The sequence below is a fragment of the Girardinichthys multiradiatus genome, chromosome 6, assembly GCF_021462225.1.
Source record: "Girardinichthys multiradiatus isolate DD_20200921_A chromosome 6, DD_fGirMul_XY1, whole genome shotgun sequence".
NCBI lineage: Eukaryota > Metazoa > Chordata > Actinopteri > Cyprinodontiformes > Goodeidae > Girardinichthys > Girardinichthys multiradiatus.
In genome coordinates, this window is record NC_061799.1 from 8,669,715 (window position 1) to 8,691,400 (window position 21,686).

At 38.0% G+C, this 21,686-nt stretch overlaps 1 protein-coding gene across 2 annotated transcripts in view; it reads right to left on the bottom strand.

Annotated features, from left to right (window-relative positions):
- The window catches only part of LOC124869281 (cAMP-specific 3',5'-cyclic phosphodiesterase 4B-like), an 88,969-nt gene that overhangs the window by 14,918 nt on the left and 52,365 nt on the right, over positions 1-21,686 (bottom strand). For both annotated transcript variants that reach the window (XM_047367047.1, XM_047367048.1), the window contains 4 exons: positions 21,020-21,214; positions 20,816-20,852; positions 20,236-20,306; positions 15,986-16,035 (listed from right to left, as the gene is read on the bottom strand). In XM_047367047.1, coding sequence (XP_047223003.1) covers positions 15,986-16,035; positions 20,236-20,306; positions 20,816-20,852; positions 21,020-21,214 — 353 coding nt within the window. The remainder of the gene's footprint in view (positions 1-15,985; positions 16,036-20,235; positions 20,307-20,815; positions 20,853-21,019; positions 21,215-21,686) is intronic.

Below are 21,686 nucleotides of genomic sequence, written 5' to 3' on the forward strand. Positions count from 1 at the left end.
CTGCGGAGGACTGGCAACCTGTCCAGGGTGTTCCCTGCCTTTTGACCAATGACTGCTGAGGATAGGTAAAAGCCTGCAAGGATAAGCGGGTATAGACAATGGATGGATGGATGGATGGACGGATGGGTGGATGGATTGATTGATGGACGGACAGATGGATGGATTGAGGGACGGATGGATGGATGGACGGACGGAGGGATGGACAGATTGATTGCTAGATGGATTGATGGATGGATGGACGGACAGATGGATAGATGGATGGACGGACGGAGGGATGGAAAGATTGATTGATAGACGGATTGATGGATGGATGGACGGATAGATGGATGGATACATGGATGGATGGATGGATTGAGGGACGGATGGATGGACGGACGGAGGGATGGACAGATTGATTGATGGATGGACAGATGGATGGATGGATGGATACATGGATAGATGGATGGATTGAGGGACGGATCGATGGATGGACGGACGGTGGGACGGATGGATGGATTGAGGGACGGATGGATGGATGGATGGATTAATTGATGGATGGATGGATGATGGACGGACGGATGGATTGATTGATGGACGTACAGATGGATGGATGGATGCCTTAATATTCTACGCAGACATTTTAAACTATTGACGAACTGATCAGACTTTACTAAACCTCTTCCACAGGATGAAATAAGAAATGATAAGATGGTAAATTATATTTGATCATGTTAATATCAATGGTTTATGTTAATGACTGTGGTTTACACTAGAGAATAGGTTTGTTAACTTAAGATAACAGTTAATATTTGTTAAATATTTGTTAAATATTTGAACCCTTTCAGATTTCTTCTGTTTGCTTTTTTATTGTGAAACTAAAATGTTTGAGATCATCAAACAACTTAATATCAGTCATAGATATCCAGAGTTTATACCAAAGACCAAAGTTTCCTGATGAGGATATTATTTATTAAAAATCTATCTGAACCGACCAGGCCCTATGTGAAAAAGCAACAGTGCTCAGTAGTTACAGCAAGCTAATGCACTTTCACACCAAAAAACTGGACATAAAATTGAGATTGACAAGCAATATTTTTTCTACAGTTATATGTAGACGTTTTTGTTTTCTGAATTTAACAACATTTTTATTAGACATTATGAGGTTGTTGTCTTTACATCTTAATAATGTGTTTTAATGCAGGGCCTGGGTTAGCAAAACTGGCCTGTTTTTTTAATTGAACAGCCTTTAAAGTGCACTTTGATTATGAGTTTTATTCAGAACTTAATTTATCCTGAACCTTTATCTACCTAGGCGTCAATGTCCTGTGAGGCACCGGGGTCAAAATTGAAATATTTAAAGCTGTTCTTCAAGCAAAGTCCCAGGAACTTGTAACATATATTAAAATATTCTATATAATCTGTCCTTTCCAAAGATAGCAAACATTTTGGGGATTATATTGCCTGATGCTCTCCCCGTACACAGTACCACTGCAGCCAGTTTCATTATGTCTAAAGAACAACTCATTCCCCAACTTGAGTTGTGTAATAATTATACTGTATGTCCACACATATAACACACACACACACACACACGCACATCTGTGTTTTACTATCTTTATAAGGACTTTTCGGTTACTTCCATTGACTTCCATTCACTTTCCTTGATTTTTAGTGCCTAACCCTGACACTAAACTCACACTAACCTAACCAGTTAATACCTAACCCTAACCCTGACAATAACTCAATTCATACCCTAGTCCTAAACCTAAATGTCCTCACTTTGCGATAAAAATACAAAAAATGGTTCACTCAGCAACAAGTACAAGAACACACACACACACACACACACACACACACACACACACGCTGAGCAGATGGAGTGTTGAACCAATCATTACCTTTGGTTGGTCATAAATGCAAAGCTAAATGGGCTGACATTTCATAGAATCACCAGTCAAGGGTAGCGTGACGCACATTTAGCCTGACAAACCTGCTCCCAGACAGGTACTTTTCCAGCCTGCTCTTTTTCTGTGGAAGGCGTTTTTTTGGAGAGCAGTAATGTTTTAGCCATATGCTGAAACCTGCAGAGGACAACAGACCTCAGTGTGCAGACAGCCCCGTCTGATTCAGCTCTCTCCTTTGCTCCCTTCTAAGACCACAAAACAGCTTCTGTAAGAGTCATCATCTGCACTAAAGCCCAGGGCTGGGTCCAGGCCTCCAATCCTACCAAGACACTTTTGCCTTACATCCGTCTCAAACAGTCAATTTCAAATCTCTTTTTGTTCTATCTACGGTAGTTAGTTTGCAAAAACACCTAAAACCACTATTCAACATCTAGATAGTTTTTTTAGAGCAGAGTTTATGGTCTATTATAAAAAGTACTCCAACATCAAAAAGTATTTTACTTTATGCCTGAAAGAAAGTACACCCTCTTAATTCTGAGGTTATACATGTCAATATATAATAAAAATGATCTGTTTTTAACAAACTCTAACATTATTTAAATCCAACTGCAATTGTACAAAAACAGATTTCACACTATTAATGTTATACAGTGGCTAACTTTTATGTAAACAAAAAAATAATTGCTTGCATGAGCTAGCTGCAGAGAAGTTTATCATCATCTAAATTACAGCAGGACTCCAGTCATCATCCGTCCACCAATGTGCTTGACGTTTATTTTGAGCTTCTATGTTGCTTTTGGTTTCTTTAAACATGCCAAGACAGTTAAACATCTCTACTTTAGTCAGATGGACATTGCTCTAGAAGTCAGAGGCAAGTGTGCAAACCAAAGTCATGTTGACTTGTGAAAGAAGTCTGTGCAACTCTTTCCAAACAAGCAACAGTTGTTCTATTTCTTTTACCAATTCTGCTCATTTAAGGTGTGGCTTGTAAAGTCATAGTTCTTATGTGTAATTTTCTTAAGCACTGCAACGTCTTACAGTACTTCGGGGTGATTCCTTAGAAATGTCAACATCTGAGAACATCGGAAGCTGGTCTAAAGGTTTTCCACTTGTGAATAGTTCTTTCTCACTCAAGCAGCGACACCAGATTCATTTTAGTGGTGGGGGGTGTTGGGGTGTTGTGTCGCTGGGCCCTTAAATGAGGCATGCCAGGCACGCATACTCAATTTTGGCACATCAGTGGTTGGTTAAAGATTGTTCTGTCACTAAAACGCTAGTGACAGGAGGAGACAGCTGCAGCATAAGTTTTAATTGTACTGAAAGTTAAATTTCTGTTAATCAGCTGCTGGAGAAACGACAATTCGCAGACTAATGAACATGAAATAGAGCCCACGTCCTCACAGCTGATATCAGGCCGTCCATGGGTGGCCTGGAATCAGGCTGCGGGATCAGTAGAACTGGAGGAAAAGCATCAAGGAGCATGTTTGGCCAGACTGTGAAGGAAGGCGTTCCCGTGGGCTCAGCGAGAACCACAGCTAGTACTGTCTATCAGTCAAGTCTTTGTGAATGTGTAGGAAGATGAGATGATTAAGACAGGGCTTTATCCAATATTATTGTATGTGTATGTTCCAGGCTATAATTATATCATAAATACTCCCAACACCAATCTTATAAGAACAATATTTGGGCCTACATTGATAAGCGAACCTGTAAAATAATGATAATCAGGGGTGTTTTTGTTGCCTGTGTGAATCAGATTTTCTTATTAAAGTTAGAAAAATAAAAACAAAATAAAGGTTTATTATGTCATTATGTTGTTACATCCTTTTTTGGAGAACTTCTGCTGGCAAATCAACCATTTTTCCCTTTTCCATTTTAAACTAATAACTGTAATATCATATTTAATAATAATTAATTGCATTGAAAGATGATGTGACGGCTGTTTTTGAGTGGCATTGCGATTTTAGGCGATGGCTCCTGATTATTCATAGTCATTTCAAAGATGTTCACACGAACAGAGAAGATCCTTTCTCTTCTTTCTCTTCTCCTCCTTATCTTCTGTCTGCATCTTCTCCACATAATGATCTTAAAGGCCATCTGTGTGGAGTGCTGTTGCAAATTGCGGCTGGCTTTGGGACGCTCAAAATAATGACGGACAAATAATGAGCGTCATTATTATGCAGCTTTAGTGAATCACACCGCACGTGTTAAATAAACAGAAGAACCTTCCCAGAATTTGACAACTTTGCACTGAAACGCCCAGTACTGCATATTCATTGAGGGAAACATGTTAACTGGACAGCAGGTATTATTTTGTGCTTCTGATCTAATTGCGCAGTCGAGCTGAACCTTTTTTTGCACATTCTGTCTGGTTTCAAGAGGCACAAATGTTTCCTAAATCTGACAGAGAGACAGAAAGCGAGAACGCTAGAGAAGGAGACGTCGGACATAGCTTCTTAGCACAGTCAGGTCCAGCCTGGGTAAACGTCTGGTGGGACCAGATGTGGGCTGGCACAGGGCTGTAAAGTAAAGGGGCCTATGGCACCTTGACCCCACTATTTTGGCACCACTGCACTGTATAATTATAGACTTCAAAAGGTTTGACTCTATAACTCTTTTCAGATTGAACGGTAACAGCAGTTACTTCTTATGTCATTTTTCTTGTCATTCCTCCTTGTGATATATTAACACAGACCATACCAGCAAACTGTCAAAAGTTCTGCTTTCAGGTGGTCACATTTGCTGATCATCAATCATTCAAGCGCATTTGATTAGCAGTACCTAGATATAATTTTCCTATTATATGGAAACAAAGAACATAATTGTGTTTTCTACATGCAGCGTCTTCATTTTTTGCTGCATCTTTGTTTACTAAATGAAGAAAGTGTGGAATCTGTTATGTGAAATGCTTTTTACACAAGGATATATTTAAATAATATTCACACCAGAAAAATATATCAGATAATTTTCGTTCATTCCTGATATGTAAAACCCTTTGCAAGAGAAAGTGTATTTTTTACCATGCATTTCTGTCCATGTCTCCATTTAAAAACTTTTTGAGTTACCCAGAAATGTCAAAGTAGTAATAAAGATGTACAGTGGCCCTTTTCAAGATGTAATGTTTAAGCACATCTATGTTACAATTTCGGCAGCTGGCACAAAATGCAGCTCCATAACAGCTTATTTGTACCAAAAACATGAGCACAACACTCCAGTACTAGTCTTTCTGCTCTGGGTCCCTGTCTAATTCAGAATTTATTTAAAAATTCTGGTGATTGTATTTAAGAACCTAAATAGGCAGGTCCTTTCATCTATTACTGAACCTAATTTCAATGTATCCTGGAGGGCTCTGCATGTCACTAGATCCCAACCCAAAAGCAACAGAGCCAGGTCCTTCTCATTTGCTGACCCACATTTATGGAACCAGCTCTTCCTGTATATCAGAATCAGAATCAGAATCAGAATCAGAAAAGCTTTATTGCCAAGTACGTTTTTGGACATACAAGGAATTTGTTTTGGCGTAGTCAGTGCAATACAATACAAATTAAACAGTATAAACATATCTACAATATAATATAAATATATGTGCACAGTTTTAAGTGAGTGAGAGTAAGTATAGAGCAGTATAAGATGCAAGAGCAATACAACAGTGCTCCTTCCATCTATGTCTTGAGGTTTAAGCTAAAATCCTGACCTTTTAATTTGGCATTTCCAGCCCGCTAAAGAAAATCTTCCCTAATCGTCTTATTGCTTTCCACGGTCTGTTTAAAATCCAATTTTTTAATTTATTTTATATTTTCTTTCTTGTTGCTTTTTATGTGAAGTTACCTCTGTTAGACCCAGGCATGGATGGAAAACAAGCCCGGAACTACACAAAGAAAAGAGACAGGAATCCCAGAAAGCACAACTTAAACTCATTTTCAGGGAAACTCCCCGGAAGGAGGATTCACAGCTGGAATCCTTGTGTGCAGCACTGTGCGTCCACTTCACCCGCAACCATCAACTGGTTGGATAGGGAAGACACATGTAAGCAATTAAATGTCATGATCTCGTTGGCCAAATAAAGGACTATATCCAGGATCCGAAGTTGAGTATGGTTCGATATACGTGTATCCTTCAATCGTAAACTGGTCAAAACAAAACTAGTTGCCTTAACCTTTCTTGCCGAGCTTCTGCAAAAAAAGAATCTGAGCCACAGATTCCCAAAGAAGAGACGGTGTCTCTAATCAAAGCGATTTTCCCACTGCCTGAAGAAGATGGCTTCAAAACCGCAGCTCTGCACACCTGACACATACAGTCGGAGCAGTTTGTTTGAGTTGCTTAACTTCAAGTGTTAGCAGGCAATCTGCTAAGCTAATGCTAAAGCCTACCGAGCCTAGTGCTACAAGTGTGTTTGGGTTGTGTTTTTAAAGTTAGGACAAACTTTATTTCACTGAGTGGTTTAAACAGTAACGGTCCAGTAATATGAGAATGCTTCATTTTATCTGGGCTCTTCCTTCATCTACTCTAACTAACCTACTAAAATATGTCCAAATAGTCCTTAAAAACATGCATGCTAACTTGTGTCTCTGTTAGCTGCTAGAAGCTAATAGCTCTGCTGTTGCTATGTGGTTGTCAACATTATTCACAACAGACCTTGTTTCGTTTACGCTACACAGCCCTGACTACACAGCCCACTCTCACACACATTAATGTGTATATTAATGGTAGTTATTTATTTATAAATTTTTAGATTAAAATAATTATATTTAAGAAATTTTTGATAATAATAATTAATAAATGTTTTATTTTTATATTAATGGTAGTCAAAGGTACATGTAATACATGTCAGTAGACAATTAAACCCATCCACAGCGATGGCTAGTTAACAACATTAAAACCAGTTGTCCAAAGGGTTATTGAGTTCTAATACTGCAAATTATACCTTAAAAATATAATTTTATTGAAATAATATTTTGTTTACCCATCTGATTTCGATTGTGAACTGGTTGTTGGAGCACATACAAATTGCTGCTCTTAATTAGTTTTAAAACTAATATGACCTCATCTCACATTTCTCAAGACAAACCTTGGTTGTTAAACTGCATCATTTTATTGGTTATAGTTTCTTTTTTGTTCCCTTTTACAGTTTATTAGAGTATCTTATTTTTCTAATTTTTGCTTAGTTTATAAGAACAAATGTTACTATGCTAGTTAAAAAATTGTTAACTTGGGAGTTGGATTGTTCCGTAAATAAATTCTTGTATGTTGGAGAGAAGTTATGTGTTTATTCTGTAAATGTATGCAGAGCTTGCTGTTACAGAACGCCAGAGCTCAAATCTTTTGTCATCTATTGTTCCTTAACACCACACCATATAAGGTTGGTATTCACAGGACAATACCTGACAGACTGAAAAATTCCTGGTCAGGTAGTGCCATGACCAGGAATTTTTTGTTAGTGTGACAAATAATATATATTCTAACTTTCTTAGTAATTCGTTAATAATTAATTTTTTATAATTATTAATAGTTGCCAACAGTTGAGTCAATCATTGTTGCCCAACAGTGGTGTTGTGATTTGCTAGTCTGACTGAAAATGTTATATTTTAACTTTATTATTAATTATTATTGTAAAGTATCAATAGTTGATAATAACCACACCAAACCTATTGTTGCACAACACCTCGTTAAATGTTTTTATATATGATGCACATCATTTTGGACTTTGTGAGCCCTATTTAAACATGCTATATAAATAAAATGTACTTCCTTTCTCCCTGTGTTGTTACTAATGTAATACGAAAAAAACATTTAAATTGGACCACAGATGTGTGGGAAAAAAAGTATAGTTTTATACATGTAAGGTGGTCTAATTGGGAATATTGTAAAACCTACAAAGATACACAAATTGTTACCATGAAAAACCTCTTGGAATTTTGAAGTGTAGTTCAAGGATCAGTGGTATGAAGTAAAATAAAGCAGAGCTTAAGTCTTTTCCTTTTGTTACTGAGTCACTTTCAACAACATATTGTCATGAGCAGCTTAAAAGAGGCTTGGCGTAAATCTGAAGTTGCTCATTATTATTGACTCAATTACTTGACTAATATGGATTAAGTCGTTTTTATTCAAAGGCAGGCTTAGGCGAAAGCATGTCTGTCAGTTTTCAGGATAAGGCTGAAACTATTAGGACTGAAATAACTTTTTATGCATTTTCTGTATTTTTTTTAGATATTTCTAGAGATTTGCACTGGACTTGCCTCGGGATGTTGCTGCTGATCTCCTATGATCACCAGTCTTGAGTCACCATCTTCTGATTAAATATAAATATTTGTAAGTTATCAGCATGTATGCAAACAGTTCCTTTCTCTGTCCTGACTCCATTACATCTTCAAGGATAAAGTGTACCCTTTGACGACAATACATGCACACTTCTACATTGTTATGGCTTTGCAGAACTGGAGCTGAGTTGGAGGAGTGTGTGTGTATGTGTGTGTGTGTGTTAAAGGGAGGTGTTGGGGTGGTATAACGATTCACTGTTTTACAATGATTCACAGCCGTATCACCTCTCATCTACGTCATTATGTCCACACATGTCAGAGGAAAAAAATAGGATTTGAAAAATAATTATGAAAAACTAATTTCTTTACAGAGAGACTGTGTAACATATACAGTGCAGGTGAAAGGTCAGCTCTGAGTGCACATGATTGGAAAACAAGCATTTGTAAAGATCCTGAAGCTGATAGCCAACTTGCCTACAGCAATGTTGCTCTCGTTCAACAAAGCTTGTGTCAATCATTTTCTTTGTGTATTAGTTTCCAAAAATTAGCATCAGCTTTCTCTACATATAAAATCTTTCATTGGTCTTGAATAGATCATAACTTTAAAAATGCATGTTTCAAAATGCACAGAAAAACGTAATGAAAAATAGGAAACAATAGGAAGAGCTTTAGTTGTTTTTTAGTTAAATTGAGCTAAACACACTAATGTGTATCAATACATCTGAACTTTATTCTTACTTAGTATTCTTAAAAATGAAAGAAAACACGACTGTGAGGAAAAGTAAGCTTGTTGTCACTTTCATTCTTTCCAGATTCTTGAGAACTTCGGTGGACATTAAAATAGGTCCAACCCTGAAACCACTGTCAATCTTTTCTTTACAAACAACTGTTCCTGATTAAATATCTGCATAGTTTACAACTGTGGCATAATCTCCTCACCTATCAAAACAAAAAGCTTTAAACACACCCACGCACCCCATCAGGACCGGTCTGACGGCTCCTTCACAATGCTCCATGGAGCAGTCTTGGCAGGGAGAAGTTTGAGGGATGGGTCGAACTGAAGTTTATGACTGTGCTGACGTCAATGGCATAATTCAAATACTTAAGAAGGCTGCTTGCTTTCAGCCCGCCAGAACCTTTCCTTTGGTTGTGACTCTGGAAAATGTGAAATGGATTCCTGCTACGGAGCAGAGTAGCTGCTGGAGGCATTAGTGGAGACCGCTGCCCACACTGAAAATGACAGGTAGCTTTGTTCTGACCGTCAGTGTGTGGTAAACCGTCTGTTCAGCTGTCTGTACATCAAACAACTCGTGCATCCACCATTTATGAAAGCCCTTTTACAAAAAACCTTGGAACTTTATCATCAGTCAGTCATTTTCTACCGCTTATTCCATAGTGGGTCACGGGGGAGCTGGTGCCTATCTCCAGCAGTCTATGGGCGAGAGGCGGGGTACACCCTGGACAGGTCACCAGTCCATCGCAGGGTAACACACAAACAACAAAGCACACACTCATTCATACACCTAAGGGCAATTTAGAGTGACCAATTAACCTAACAGGCATGTCTTTGGACTGTGGGAGGAAGCCGGAGTACCCGGTGAGAACCCACGCATGCACGGGGAGAACATGCAAACTCCATGCAGAAAGACCCCTGGCCGGGAATCAAACTCAGGACCTTCTTGCTGCAAGGCAACAGTGCTATCAACTGCTCCACCGTGCAGCCCCCACCCCTTTATAAAATGCAATAAATTTTGTGATGTGTTCTTGTATTTGAACTGTTGCTTGAAAAATAGAATGAATGGAATAACATAATGAAGCTACTTTCCTTCACAGTATTAAAAAAATATGAACCTTTTCCATAATAATTAAACTTCCACTCAGAGATGCACCAACAGACCTAGATTTCTTTGGGTCAAAAACTGGGGGATGTTTGCTCCCGATCTTTTAAAATTTGTCTGAAGTTCTTAAAAAAGTATTCTTCTTCTACTGCAGCTGTATAAGTGCTGTACAACTACTCAGTGTCAAGCGTATTGAGGATTTTCTGTATTTGGATGTGAAATTTTTTTGATAGTTGTAAAATTAATCTTTCACAACTACAAACCTACTTATGGATAAAATGAGCTTAACACTTAATTTATTTAGCAGATTTGTACTTAAAAAAGCACCTATAATTTGTCAGGCTATTAAAACCATTAACCACAGTTTTAGGTTCTTAAAATATATTTCACTACAGATATTCCATGCACAACCAAAGAAAAGTCAACAATCTCTCTTTTTTCACTATCCCATAATATTTTATCTCATTCTGCAAATTACCAGCAAATGACACGACACAATAACATGTTTTCTGACCTCTCAGTTTAGGATAAGTCATTTATGACTTGCTTTAGAACATGTTTACAAAAAACACAAAAGATTGATGAGTAATCGCCATTGTGTGCGGCCCCACACCCTAGACAATTTATGCACAAAGTCAAGTATCGGTTTTAATAAGAATGTTTACCTCTATATTTCAGTTACTATCAGATCAACTAAATCAAATTATTACTTTATTCTTAAGCAAAAAAGTAAAAAATAAACACCCATAATCATTTAGACTTGCTTGTCGATATGCCATAAAAAATGCTCACCTTGAATGTAATATTTTATATATCAGGGAAGCATGAGGGGTTTTCCACCAGGCTGGTTCTATGGATAAAAAAAGGTTGGAGTCAGATATGGTGTTAGGTATGTAAAAAATCAATTAGGAACCGGTTGGGTTTTTTCTCATAAAGAGCTGTCTCAATGCCAAGTTATTTCATCACTACACACGTGTTTTCCAGTAAATCTTCCTCCTTCTATTGTTTTCTGTGCTTTCAATGAGGATCAAATTAAATAAACACTGTATTGATGACTGTATTTATGTGTCCACTCCTACCCATGGTGGTCTTGACATTACTCACATTATTTATAAGTGCAGTTTTAAACAACATGAGGTGTTTGGGAACGCTCTCTTCCAATGTGACTGAAAATTGAATCTGCCACTAATAGCATTACATGTTGATTTAAGCCTTGTTTTAGAATCAATGGGTGGTGATCATCATTGAGTTGAAAATGCTTGAAAAGAGTTGCAAATTACATTTGGGGGCAACTGTGGCTCAGTAAGTAGAGTCATCTTGCAATGGGAAAGTTGTGGGATCGATTCCAGCTTCCCCCTACATGTCAATGTACCCCTGCGCAAGGCACTTAACCCTCAGTTGCCTACTGATCTGCGTATCCGTGTATAAATGTGTGCATGTCCGATTAGATGAATGATGCTCTAGTGTAAAGCGCTTCAAGTGGTCGGTATGACTAGAAAAGTGCAGTATAAATTCAGTCCATTTACCATGTATAAAATCAACTGGAAAATTTACTGATGAAGGAAGCTCTTTCAGGTACATTGTCCATCTTTTATTCAGTGACCAAGAACAATTAGTATGAATATGTTGAGAAAGCAAATGTTTCATCTGGTGCGAAAGCAAGACCAACAGGGGTAGAAACAGAAAGAATTAGGGCAAAGGAGCAGTGGCCCAGATTTAGCACATGAACAGCTTTAGTGGAAAAGAACATGTTTCAACACTATAGCACCACCACAAGCAGGAAAACTTGCCCTGTGATGGACTAGTGACTTGTCCAGGGTGTACCCTGCCTCTCGCCCGTAGACCGTTGGAGATAGGCTTAAGCTCCCCCTTGACCCTGTACGGAAGAAGCGGGTATAGAAAACTGATGGATGGATGGACACTAAAAACCCCATCTCAATTGTGAAGCATGATGGAGAACAATACTAAATCAAACCGGTATAAAATTAGAACATTAGGGTTTTTATTTGCATAATTCAGATGTTTTGTTGTGGAATTCTGCTGAGAGGTCAAGACCAGTAAAAACCTTACCCACACTCTTCACTTTCAATAAACTGAGTTGACTTTTCCAGCTACCAGTTGTTGAACAGAAGGTCGCTTGCTTAAAAATAAATTAAAATGTGGTCACTCACTATAATATTTGTGTACCTTTACACTGCTGCAGTTTGCTAGCCGACACTTACTCTGGCCAAATACATTTAATATATTCCATTTTGTAGTATGTGTTTCAAATGGGAGGGTCACTGTTACAGACCGCATAAATCTACTAGCACCGTCTTCTGTAAAATAGCCATGCAATAACATCCATTGAAAGGTTTTTAAAACCCTGTTTGTATGAACTGCTGTGGCGTTTTTAAGACTAGCTTATTTACATAATAAAGATGTCCTATTTCTTGTTTCCACTCTGACTGGCTGTTAGCTGGAAAACGAATCTTTGTTTTATCCAAGATAGAGCTCCAGGCAAAAATATTCACTGGCCATAACTTCGTAGTTAACATACCATTTTAAAGGACACTGTACCTTTACCCAACTCAGCAGAAGCTATAAGTTCAATGTTAGAGGTAGGATGTTGTAGCAAATGAGCAATCAAAAGGTTACACATTCAAGAGTTCATTTTAATTTCTGTCCTATAAATGAATTCTGAATATGTTCAGTCATTGATTAAAACTGCAGCCATTTGAACAGGCGCCCTAACAATAAAGCAGCTGAACCAACTGTTCCCTTGTTTTTAAATGTAAACTCTAAGTTTGTTGTTATTTTATATTTTTATCTAACAAATAAATATGGAAAATAATTGCTACATTCTGTTAGGTTGAGTTGGTTCTGTCCAGGCTGCAAGGTGGCTGAGTTGATAGTACTGTTGCCTTGCAGCAAGAAGGTCCTGTTTTACCCCACACCCACTGAGACCAGCATCCCATGACCCTGCAAGAATAAGTGGGTATAGACAACAGATGTATGTATGGTTGAGTTCTACTTATCTTGTGTGCCATGGGTCTAGTTTTGCTTATAAAATAATATTTATATGTTTATATAAATATAAGGGAATCCCGATACAAGTTTTATAGGTGCTATAACTGCACTGCATCTCTCTCACTTACCATGAATCAGATAAAATACGGTAGAAATCTTTGAACGTTATGCTGTTCAGGAGGTGCAACAATCAGCAGCAGCGGCATGCAAAAACAGTCTTAAAAAGGTTTTCACTGGAGAATAAATTCTTTCTAACTTTGAATCTCATTTTGTGACATAATCAGGCACCCATGTCATGCTGTGTGTTTTTAGCTTACCTTTCGGCATCTTTAAAGCCTCTGGGTTGTTATCTTAGAAACATCACATTGGGGGCACCACGTGGCTCCATAGTAGAGCAGGAGATAAGCACCTCCATAAATGGAGGCAGAGGTCCTGGGTTCAACTGCTAACCCTGCCATTTACTGCATGTGACACCCTTTTTTCTCTGCCCTTCTTTCTGTCAAGTGACTGATGAATAAAAGCCACGAGTGCCACAAAACCCCCCACAAGAGAAGAACATCTCATTTACAATGAAAAATTATTCAAAATGATTTATAGAAAAACAGTGTAGCACTTATAAGATGCACTATGCTCTCAGATGTACTAATTTGTTTAGGCTCTTGTTACAATCGTAACAGGAGCTGGTTTGTTGCGACAATACTTACAGTAGCTCAAACAAATGATAACCGTTACTGATAAATTCAATTCTGGTGGATAAAGACGTCAATGTCAAGTTTTTATTTTACAAAAGAAGTAGTGCACCAGATGATTTAACAGTTTCTTTTAGTGTGATATTGATGAATGTGGAAGTTTAGAAAACATTCGTGTTAGAGAGTGTTTATTTTTCCTCTTCTATCTCAGTGCATCACAAGCGAGTCTAATGAGACAGTTTTATTTGTCAGCAATTACTTGGAGAAGGTCAAGGTTTGTGAGGAGTGTGGAGGAAGGACAGTAAGAGATTTGCAGTTGTCTTCTGTTTTTTCCTGCTGTGGGACTCTGCTCACAGCCCATCTGTGCTGATAGGAAGTTTAGAGCATCCATGTGCAGACAATCACTGACGTCAATTGGGCTTGATGAACCAGTACAGCAGGAACCAATATCTAATTCAGCCTCCCTCCCGCACCTTCGTCACTCGTCTTTCCCGTCTTTTACAAAAACATGATTTCACTGTAAGGCCAATTATTATTCTGCAGTTCTCATCTGCATGCTTTCCTGTTTTTACTGTAAAAAAGTCTGTGCATGGAATTTTTTTCCCCATTATTGAGCTATACTTTATTGTGTTGACAACTTAGATGATTAATTTGCACACATCAAAAAACACAAGCATAGCACTGGTTGTGCATGTAATTTACTTATAGTAATTGAGACAAAAAGAGTTTTTCTGCAAACCCTGCAGATTTTGCATGCATAAAATAGGCCCACAGTGAACATATACAGTGTTATCCCTCTAATGCAATGAAAGAACTTCCTCCAAAGGTTACACATTGTTAAAAAATGCACATTTTTATCTATTTATTTATTTACATTCTTCAAGTGAATCAAACACAAACAAACTACCATTCAGAAGTGTGCTGGGCAGGAATGTTAAAAATAATTGAGGTGTTTAATGACATAATATTTAATATTTTCATTGGCAAGTTGAAACTCCACTGAATGCTTTTAGTTGCCAGCAACAGGCCTCCAGCATAACTCTGGCTGGATATTTGACAAGTTCCCTTGGCAGAATTAGTAAAGTTCATTTAAAGTTGTTGGTTCCCTATCAGAAACCTGGAATTTAAGCATAGTCCACATATTTTTAATAAAGCTTAGTTAGCTTGTTTGGGATCACTGTCCTGTTGTAATGTCCAACTGTGTCCAAGTTTCAACCATCAGACCCAAACTGTCACCCTCAGCTGAAAGAAAATTGGCCAGAATGTTCAGAAACAATCCAAGAACAACCAAACCATCATCTGGAACATCAGTCTCACTGTCCACATTGAAGACTATTTTACATGCCCATAGACTGAGGGTGCAGACCAAAAAACAAACACCTGCTTCAAACCTGTGCACACTTTACCAACTGTCAAGCATGGTGGTGTCAGCATCATGCTGATCCTCTGTTTCACTGCTAATCAACAGGTACGTGGGCGAGAATTAGCCGTCAGGTGTTTCTACAGGACAATGATCCCAAAAGCAAGCAAAATTGGCTTTGCAATGGAGAAAACATTTAGCTTCTAGCATGGCAACGTTTTTTGCGTGACTGTGCTTCAAGATACAAATGTATAATTAATAATTTAAGAATGGTCATGACATCTGGACAGAATTTTGACAACACCTTGTAGATACCTAAAGAAATAAATTGTAGTTTCTCTGCAACTTGCTATGAGCCATTCTCCCATTCTTCCAAATATTACTGGGGGTGTTTTTATTGAGACAAAAGAGTTAAAGAAAATTCACAAATTCAAACTTATGCACCAAATGATTATTTTTATTTATTTATCAAAGTTGTTTTTTGTGGCTTGCTAAACTCTGGATCATTATTCAGTTTTAACAGTCAAGTTCTCCAAGAGTAGTTGAACTTGTAAGTTGTCAGAACTTGTATGACCAGGTTTATACCTGTGAAGACAACACCCGATATTTTCGACAGTGACATTTCCTGAGCCAGAAACCATCTGGTAACTCTGTTCATTTCCTTTATTGAAGTATTATTACACAAAGGCTATTTATTTTAAAACATGTGAGGGAATGAATATTTGCTGAGGACAGGTGAGGGTGTCTTGGGTATAAAAGCATGAACAACATTTTAAATATGTAATGGTGTAAACTCTAGGTGTTCTACCTATTAGAACTCATAGGATTGAATGTCTGAGCACAGTGAAGTTGATAAAGAAATTACAGATTAAAGTTTGTTGAAGTTATAATCAAGTACCAAGATTCACTGTGATGTTGTTTTGTTGTGTTAGACGGGGAGTAAACTTACCTGAGAGACAGACTTTGGTGACTGAGGGCTGATTTACAACAGGGGACCTTCTGTAACAAGAAAACAAACAAGTAAGCAATTTGCATCCGAGAAAAAGATATACTAAAGAGAAGAATGGTACAATACAGTCAGATGATGCAAACGTTGCTTCACTTAAACCAAAACATCTAGAAGCAACATGTGCATAAAATGTGCAGAAAGCTATAGTTTGGCCCAGAATTCATACCCCTGGCGGTTTTCGGCTTAAAGTAATTTTATAAAGCTGCCAAAAATGTTGCAAGAAGCTAGTCGGCAATTATAAGGAGTTGATTGGTCTAAAACAGATAAACATTTTTCAGTTGATTATTTAGAAGGATATAAAAATGTTTAACATGCTATTTTTTGTATTAAAATGTTAATCAACTTCTATAAAGGTCTATAAGATTTTATCCCTTGTCTTTTGCCAGACAATACATGGGGATCAGGATATGAATAAAGAAAAAATGTAAGGAATGCATCCGCACAAAACAAAAATGGAGTTTATTTTGTCCTTGAACTAAAGCGCAATCTTTGATACACAGCTAGCAGCTATAGATGGGAACACATTTTAATCAGAGTATAACATCAAGTCAGGGGAACGTCTGGAATATTAACCAGGTCAGTTCAGTAGTAGAGGGGTTGTTAATCAGTGTCAGTTGTTTTAGTGTTAATGAAATTAGCAACAGGTGAACTAAAGGGGCAACAATGAGAAACCCAAAAACAGAAATGGTTTTACAGGTTTAGGCCACAGATATTTTTTCCCTCCTCATTTGTTTTTGACTGTTTTTCATTTTGCATTTGACTACTGGTAGCATGAGGTGATACCTGGACCCTACAGAGGTTGCTTCCCATCCAGGTCCACCAGGATGGGAAGGCACATCAATACGTCACATTGCCAGAAGGTTTGCTGTGTCTCCCAACACAGTCTCAGGAGCATGGAGGAGATTCCAGTAGACAGGCAGTTACTCAATGAGAGCTGAACAGGGCCGTTGGACGTCTCTAATCCATCAGCAGAACCAGCATCAGGTCTCTTAGTGCAAGCTGGCCACTTTGTGTGTATGTCTCTGACCAGACCATTAGATACAGACTTCATTAGGGTGGCCTGAGGGTCTGACATCCTCTAGTAGGCCTTGTCCTCAATGCCCGGCACCGTGGAGTTCAACTGGCATTTGACAGAGAACACCCGAATTGGCAGGTTCAGCACTGAAGCCCAGTTATTTTCACTGATGAGAGCAGGTTTGTTCTGAGCTCATGCGACAGACATGAAAGGGTCTGAAGAAGCTGTGGTGAACGATACGCTGCCTGCAACATTGTTCAGCATGATCAGTTTGGTGGTGGGTCAGTATGGGTCTGGCATTAGGTATTGGAATGAAATCCGTAGACCCTTTGTTAGACCCTTTGCTGGTGCAGTGGGTCCTGGGTTCCTCCTGGTGCATAATAATGCCCTGCCACATGTAGCAAGAGTATGCAAGCAGTTCCTGAAGGATGAAGGAAATTACACTATTGATAGGCCTCCATGCTCCCCTGATATAAATCCAATAGAACATCTTTGAGACATCATGTTTAGGTCTATCCGACACCACCAGGTTGCAAATCGGTCCAGCCTGCTGCATCTCTTTTTAGTTTAAATTCCTCAGTGACTTTGCATTAAGCCCTCTGTGGGTTGATAATCATTTTCATCAAATGATGTGGCATTCTTTTGTTCCTAACACATTAAGCATTCCACGTCAGTATGGATATCCAGCAGCATTTTTATTCCTGTCAAGATCTGATGTGTTTTCAAAGTGTTCCTTTAATTTTTTGAGCAGTATATACTGTAATATATCAGGCAGTTTATACTGGGACTTGTATTGCTCTTTGTTCCAGCTACAACCATTTCACCTACTGGCGAAGACCCTTCGATGTTACACGTTAAATGGAAAATATATATTAAGACATTGTAGGCTCTGGAATATTTGGATCCTCACATATTTACCCTCAATTTGAAAAGGGAATATATTGGAGTATTGTCAAGAGGAAGAAGGACACCAGAGCCACCAATGCAGATAAGCTAAATTATGTTATTAAAGCAACCAATGCTTCATTAACACCTCTGCAGAACCAACAATTGATCACCTCCATTTCATGCTGCATTGCAGTAGTAATTCATGCTAAATTAGCATGTATTGAGTAGCAAGTATTGAGCTAATATGCTGTACTTTGCACATATTGTGGACATAGTTTTCAGCAGGCCCAGGTTTCTGTGTAAAATATGTTATACACTCTGTGTATAACAAATCTATATGAGTATCAGCTTTTCAAATTAATTACTCAAATAAATGAAAATTTCAATTATATTCTAATTTATCAAGATGCGCCTTTATGAAGGCCTTCTTGCCATCGCCCTAATCTTTAGGTCCCCCCGCAGATTCAGATTTAAGTTGGGACTTTGTCTGGGTCACTCCAAAATGTTATTACTTCCAGTCAGAAGAGACATTTTAGTAAAATTAAAAGATTACATGATGTGTCCCATGATGTCATCATCCACAGGGGCATGTGCAGCAGGTGGCTGCCACGCTGGAGTTTCTAAAACATGCTGGCCTTACCGCCAGCACATGGAAATGCACAGTTGGATTGAGAGCTATTTGTTCCACAAGGTCATTGGAGTTGATGCTTTTCATTAGGAGTGTTCATATACTGTACATACAGCGTAATCACAGTGTCCAATAACACTGTGAATACCAGCAGGCACCAGGTCACCGTGCAATGTGGGGCATCGATTCTACATGAGTCTACTACCTAGGCATAACTATGGCTGTATGATGTGTATACTGATGTCAAACCGTTTACTATCAGAATACACACACTGGTAAGCAGTAGATGGGCTCAGTATGCCTGTGTATGATAGGAACTTTGCAATAAGTCTATTTCAAGTCTAAAATGCTGTCAAGGACAACAGCCAGAAATTGAAAGTCTTCATGTCTTCCATCTCTTCTTAAAGCAGTTTCAGTCTACATAGGTTCCTCCAAAAAGCACAAGTATCTCCAATAAAGTTGCTGTTCCACAGCTCTACAGGAGTTCTCTACATAAGTTCACCACTGACACCCTCCACAACGGCAGAGTCATCTGAGCATTTCTACAAAAATTACAACTTTCAATGTTTTTTCCCATCAAGACCACCTTCGAATGAGAAAAGCAAGAAATCATCCATATTAAGGCTGATCAAAGCAGACTAAATCATTCTAGGCTGATGACAAATTCTTAAAAACACATTTCTTCATTTGGGAAACTATCACTGTAATTCTGAAAATAAAAATATGGGGATTTTCAATTTTTTTCAGAGATTTTGTTGAAATCTCATCTTGTTCTCATGGGCTCACTGATGTATATTGTCTTGTATTGTGAACTGAATTAGTTGTTACACCCATAGTAGTCAATAACCCAGTTGGTTGTGGAGTCATCCACACCTTTTTTCTAAAACTTGTAGCAGGGCAGTGCAGGCTGAATTATGTTAACATAAGAGAAAGAACACAATCCCCACGGCGCTGCTTGCTCGGTCCAGGTTTCACTGAAAAATATACTACTTGGTAGCCTTATTTTGTAAAGACAGTTTTGTTATCTTTTAATAAAACTGTAGAAGTTACAGACTTTAACCATGATGGGATAAATATTAATCAATGTTAATGAAACATGTCCAAGCTGAAACCTATTTAATGAACATATATTTTAATATTTATTTTGTTATTTTCAGATTTGCAAAGGATAGTTGTGTGCCAGTACATATCTGAAACCTGCTGTTTCAGTTCCTTCTTCGTGCCAACTTGCTTTCAGCAACAATGTTTGTCGTCATTGCACCAAACAGCTGCTCTCTTGATTCTCTGAACCCATCACAGGCCTACAGTGACCTTTCTCTCTGAGGTTGCATTGACGCAGTATCCACCTCTGGTGGGCCTGATGCAACCATAGATACAGACCCATATATGCGATCAGATTGAGCCCTGTGACACGTAGGGTTTTCATTTCTACATATCACTAACAATATGCATGGTTTAACACAAGCAACAATTTGTAACTGAACGTTAGCATTTCGTGTATTTATTATGCTTTAGTGCCCCCTAGTGAAATGGCTAAATATACCAGCAACTTTACTACAGAAAATGCAAAAAAAAAAAAAAAAGAAATTCTATTAAAACAAAAAACAGTTTTGGTTTAGAACATAAAGTTATTCTGTAGAACAAAATACGTTTACTTACTTATTAGATACACATTGTACATTTGTCAAGGTAGTGAAATTGTTCCTAACTGTCCGTAGGCTTGCCAGAACCTAAAAACAAGCAAGCAAAAATGAATACATAGAGGTAGAATGTACGGGTCAAAATCTGTGAAAAAGGAGCATATTTTTTTATTTTATTCCTGAAAGGAAAATTACATGATAGGAATATAAGAAATGTGACAAGGGTCAGGAAAGATTGCCTGACCTTATTTAACAGATGAACATGTATTAGCAACAAAATAGTAGCAATATTTTGATACACTAAATCTAGTGCAGGAGTGAGTGTTGCAATCCAATCTTATGTGGAATACACACAAAACAATTTTAATTTTAATAACAAATTTGGACTGAATATCCTGGAGACAAATAAACCTTTGGTTTGCCCTTCAATCTTGTTGTATTAATGCAAATCCACCAGAGGGCAGAAAAGTTAATTGTAAGGAAGTTAAGATGTCCGCAGCAATAAGCCCTTGCATCTGAGGCCTCAAACCTGTTCTACATCTGTCACTGAGTTGTGTTTTTTTCTTTTGTAGATTTCCTGACTTGGGATCAGCCCTTACCTGGGCAAATGGAGTTACAATCAGGTCCTCGCTATGCCTGAAAGGGAATGTGAAAAAAGAAAAGGCTTATAGCTAGACTTCAAACAAGTTTATGGTTGATAAGAAATGTGCTGCCATATATATATATATATATATATATATATATATATATATATATATATATATATATATATATATATATATATATATATATACACGACTCACAGTTCTCCAACAATGGATGAGTTTCGAGACAAGGACTTTGGTGATAATTCGTAGTCGCTGTCAGAGCGGTAGAGGAAGGACTCTCTGCGCTGACCGTGACCTGTTAGGTTGGGGTGCAGTACCAGACCTGAGCCCGGGGAGGCCTGCGGGTCAGACGGGCTGCAACACAGTGATGGGCCATTTTCAACCTCAAGGCTGAGAGGAGAAACACAAAGAACAATTTTTATGATTTTGAATAAAAAAAATACATCTGGCTTTTAAATTCTTTCCATCATTGTGTATTAATTACTTTAAGTGACCTTTTTCAGATATTTGTGGACAGATAACTGCATACAGTGCCTTACAAACGAGAAGGTTTGTTGGAGGACATTGAAAAAAACTAAATCATGAAGCTCAATGAACACAGCAGACAGGTCAAGGATAAAGTTGTGTAAACATTTCAAACAGACTTTATAAAACAATGTCCCAAGCTTTAAACATCTAACACTGGAAATAGTAAAGCAAACTGGAAACCTTCCGACATGACCATCCACCTAAGCTGACAGGCTAGGCAAGCAGAGCTATTCTAAGAGAAGCAGCAAAGAAAACAATGGTAACTATGGAAGAGCTACAGTGATCCACAGATCAAGTGGGTGAATCTGTTGACACAAAAACTATTAGTTTTGCA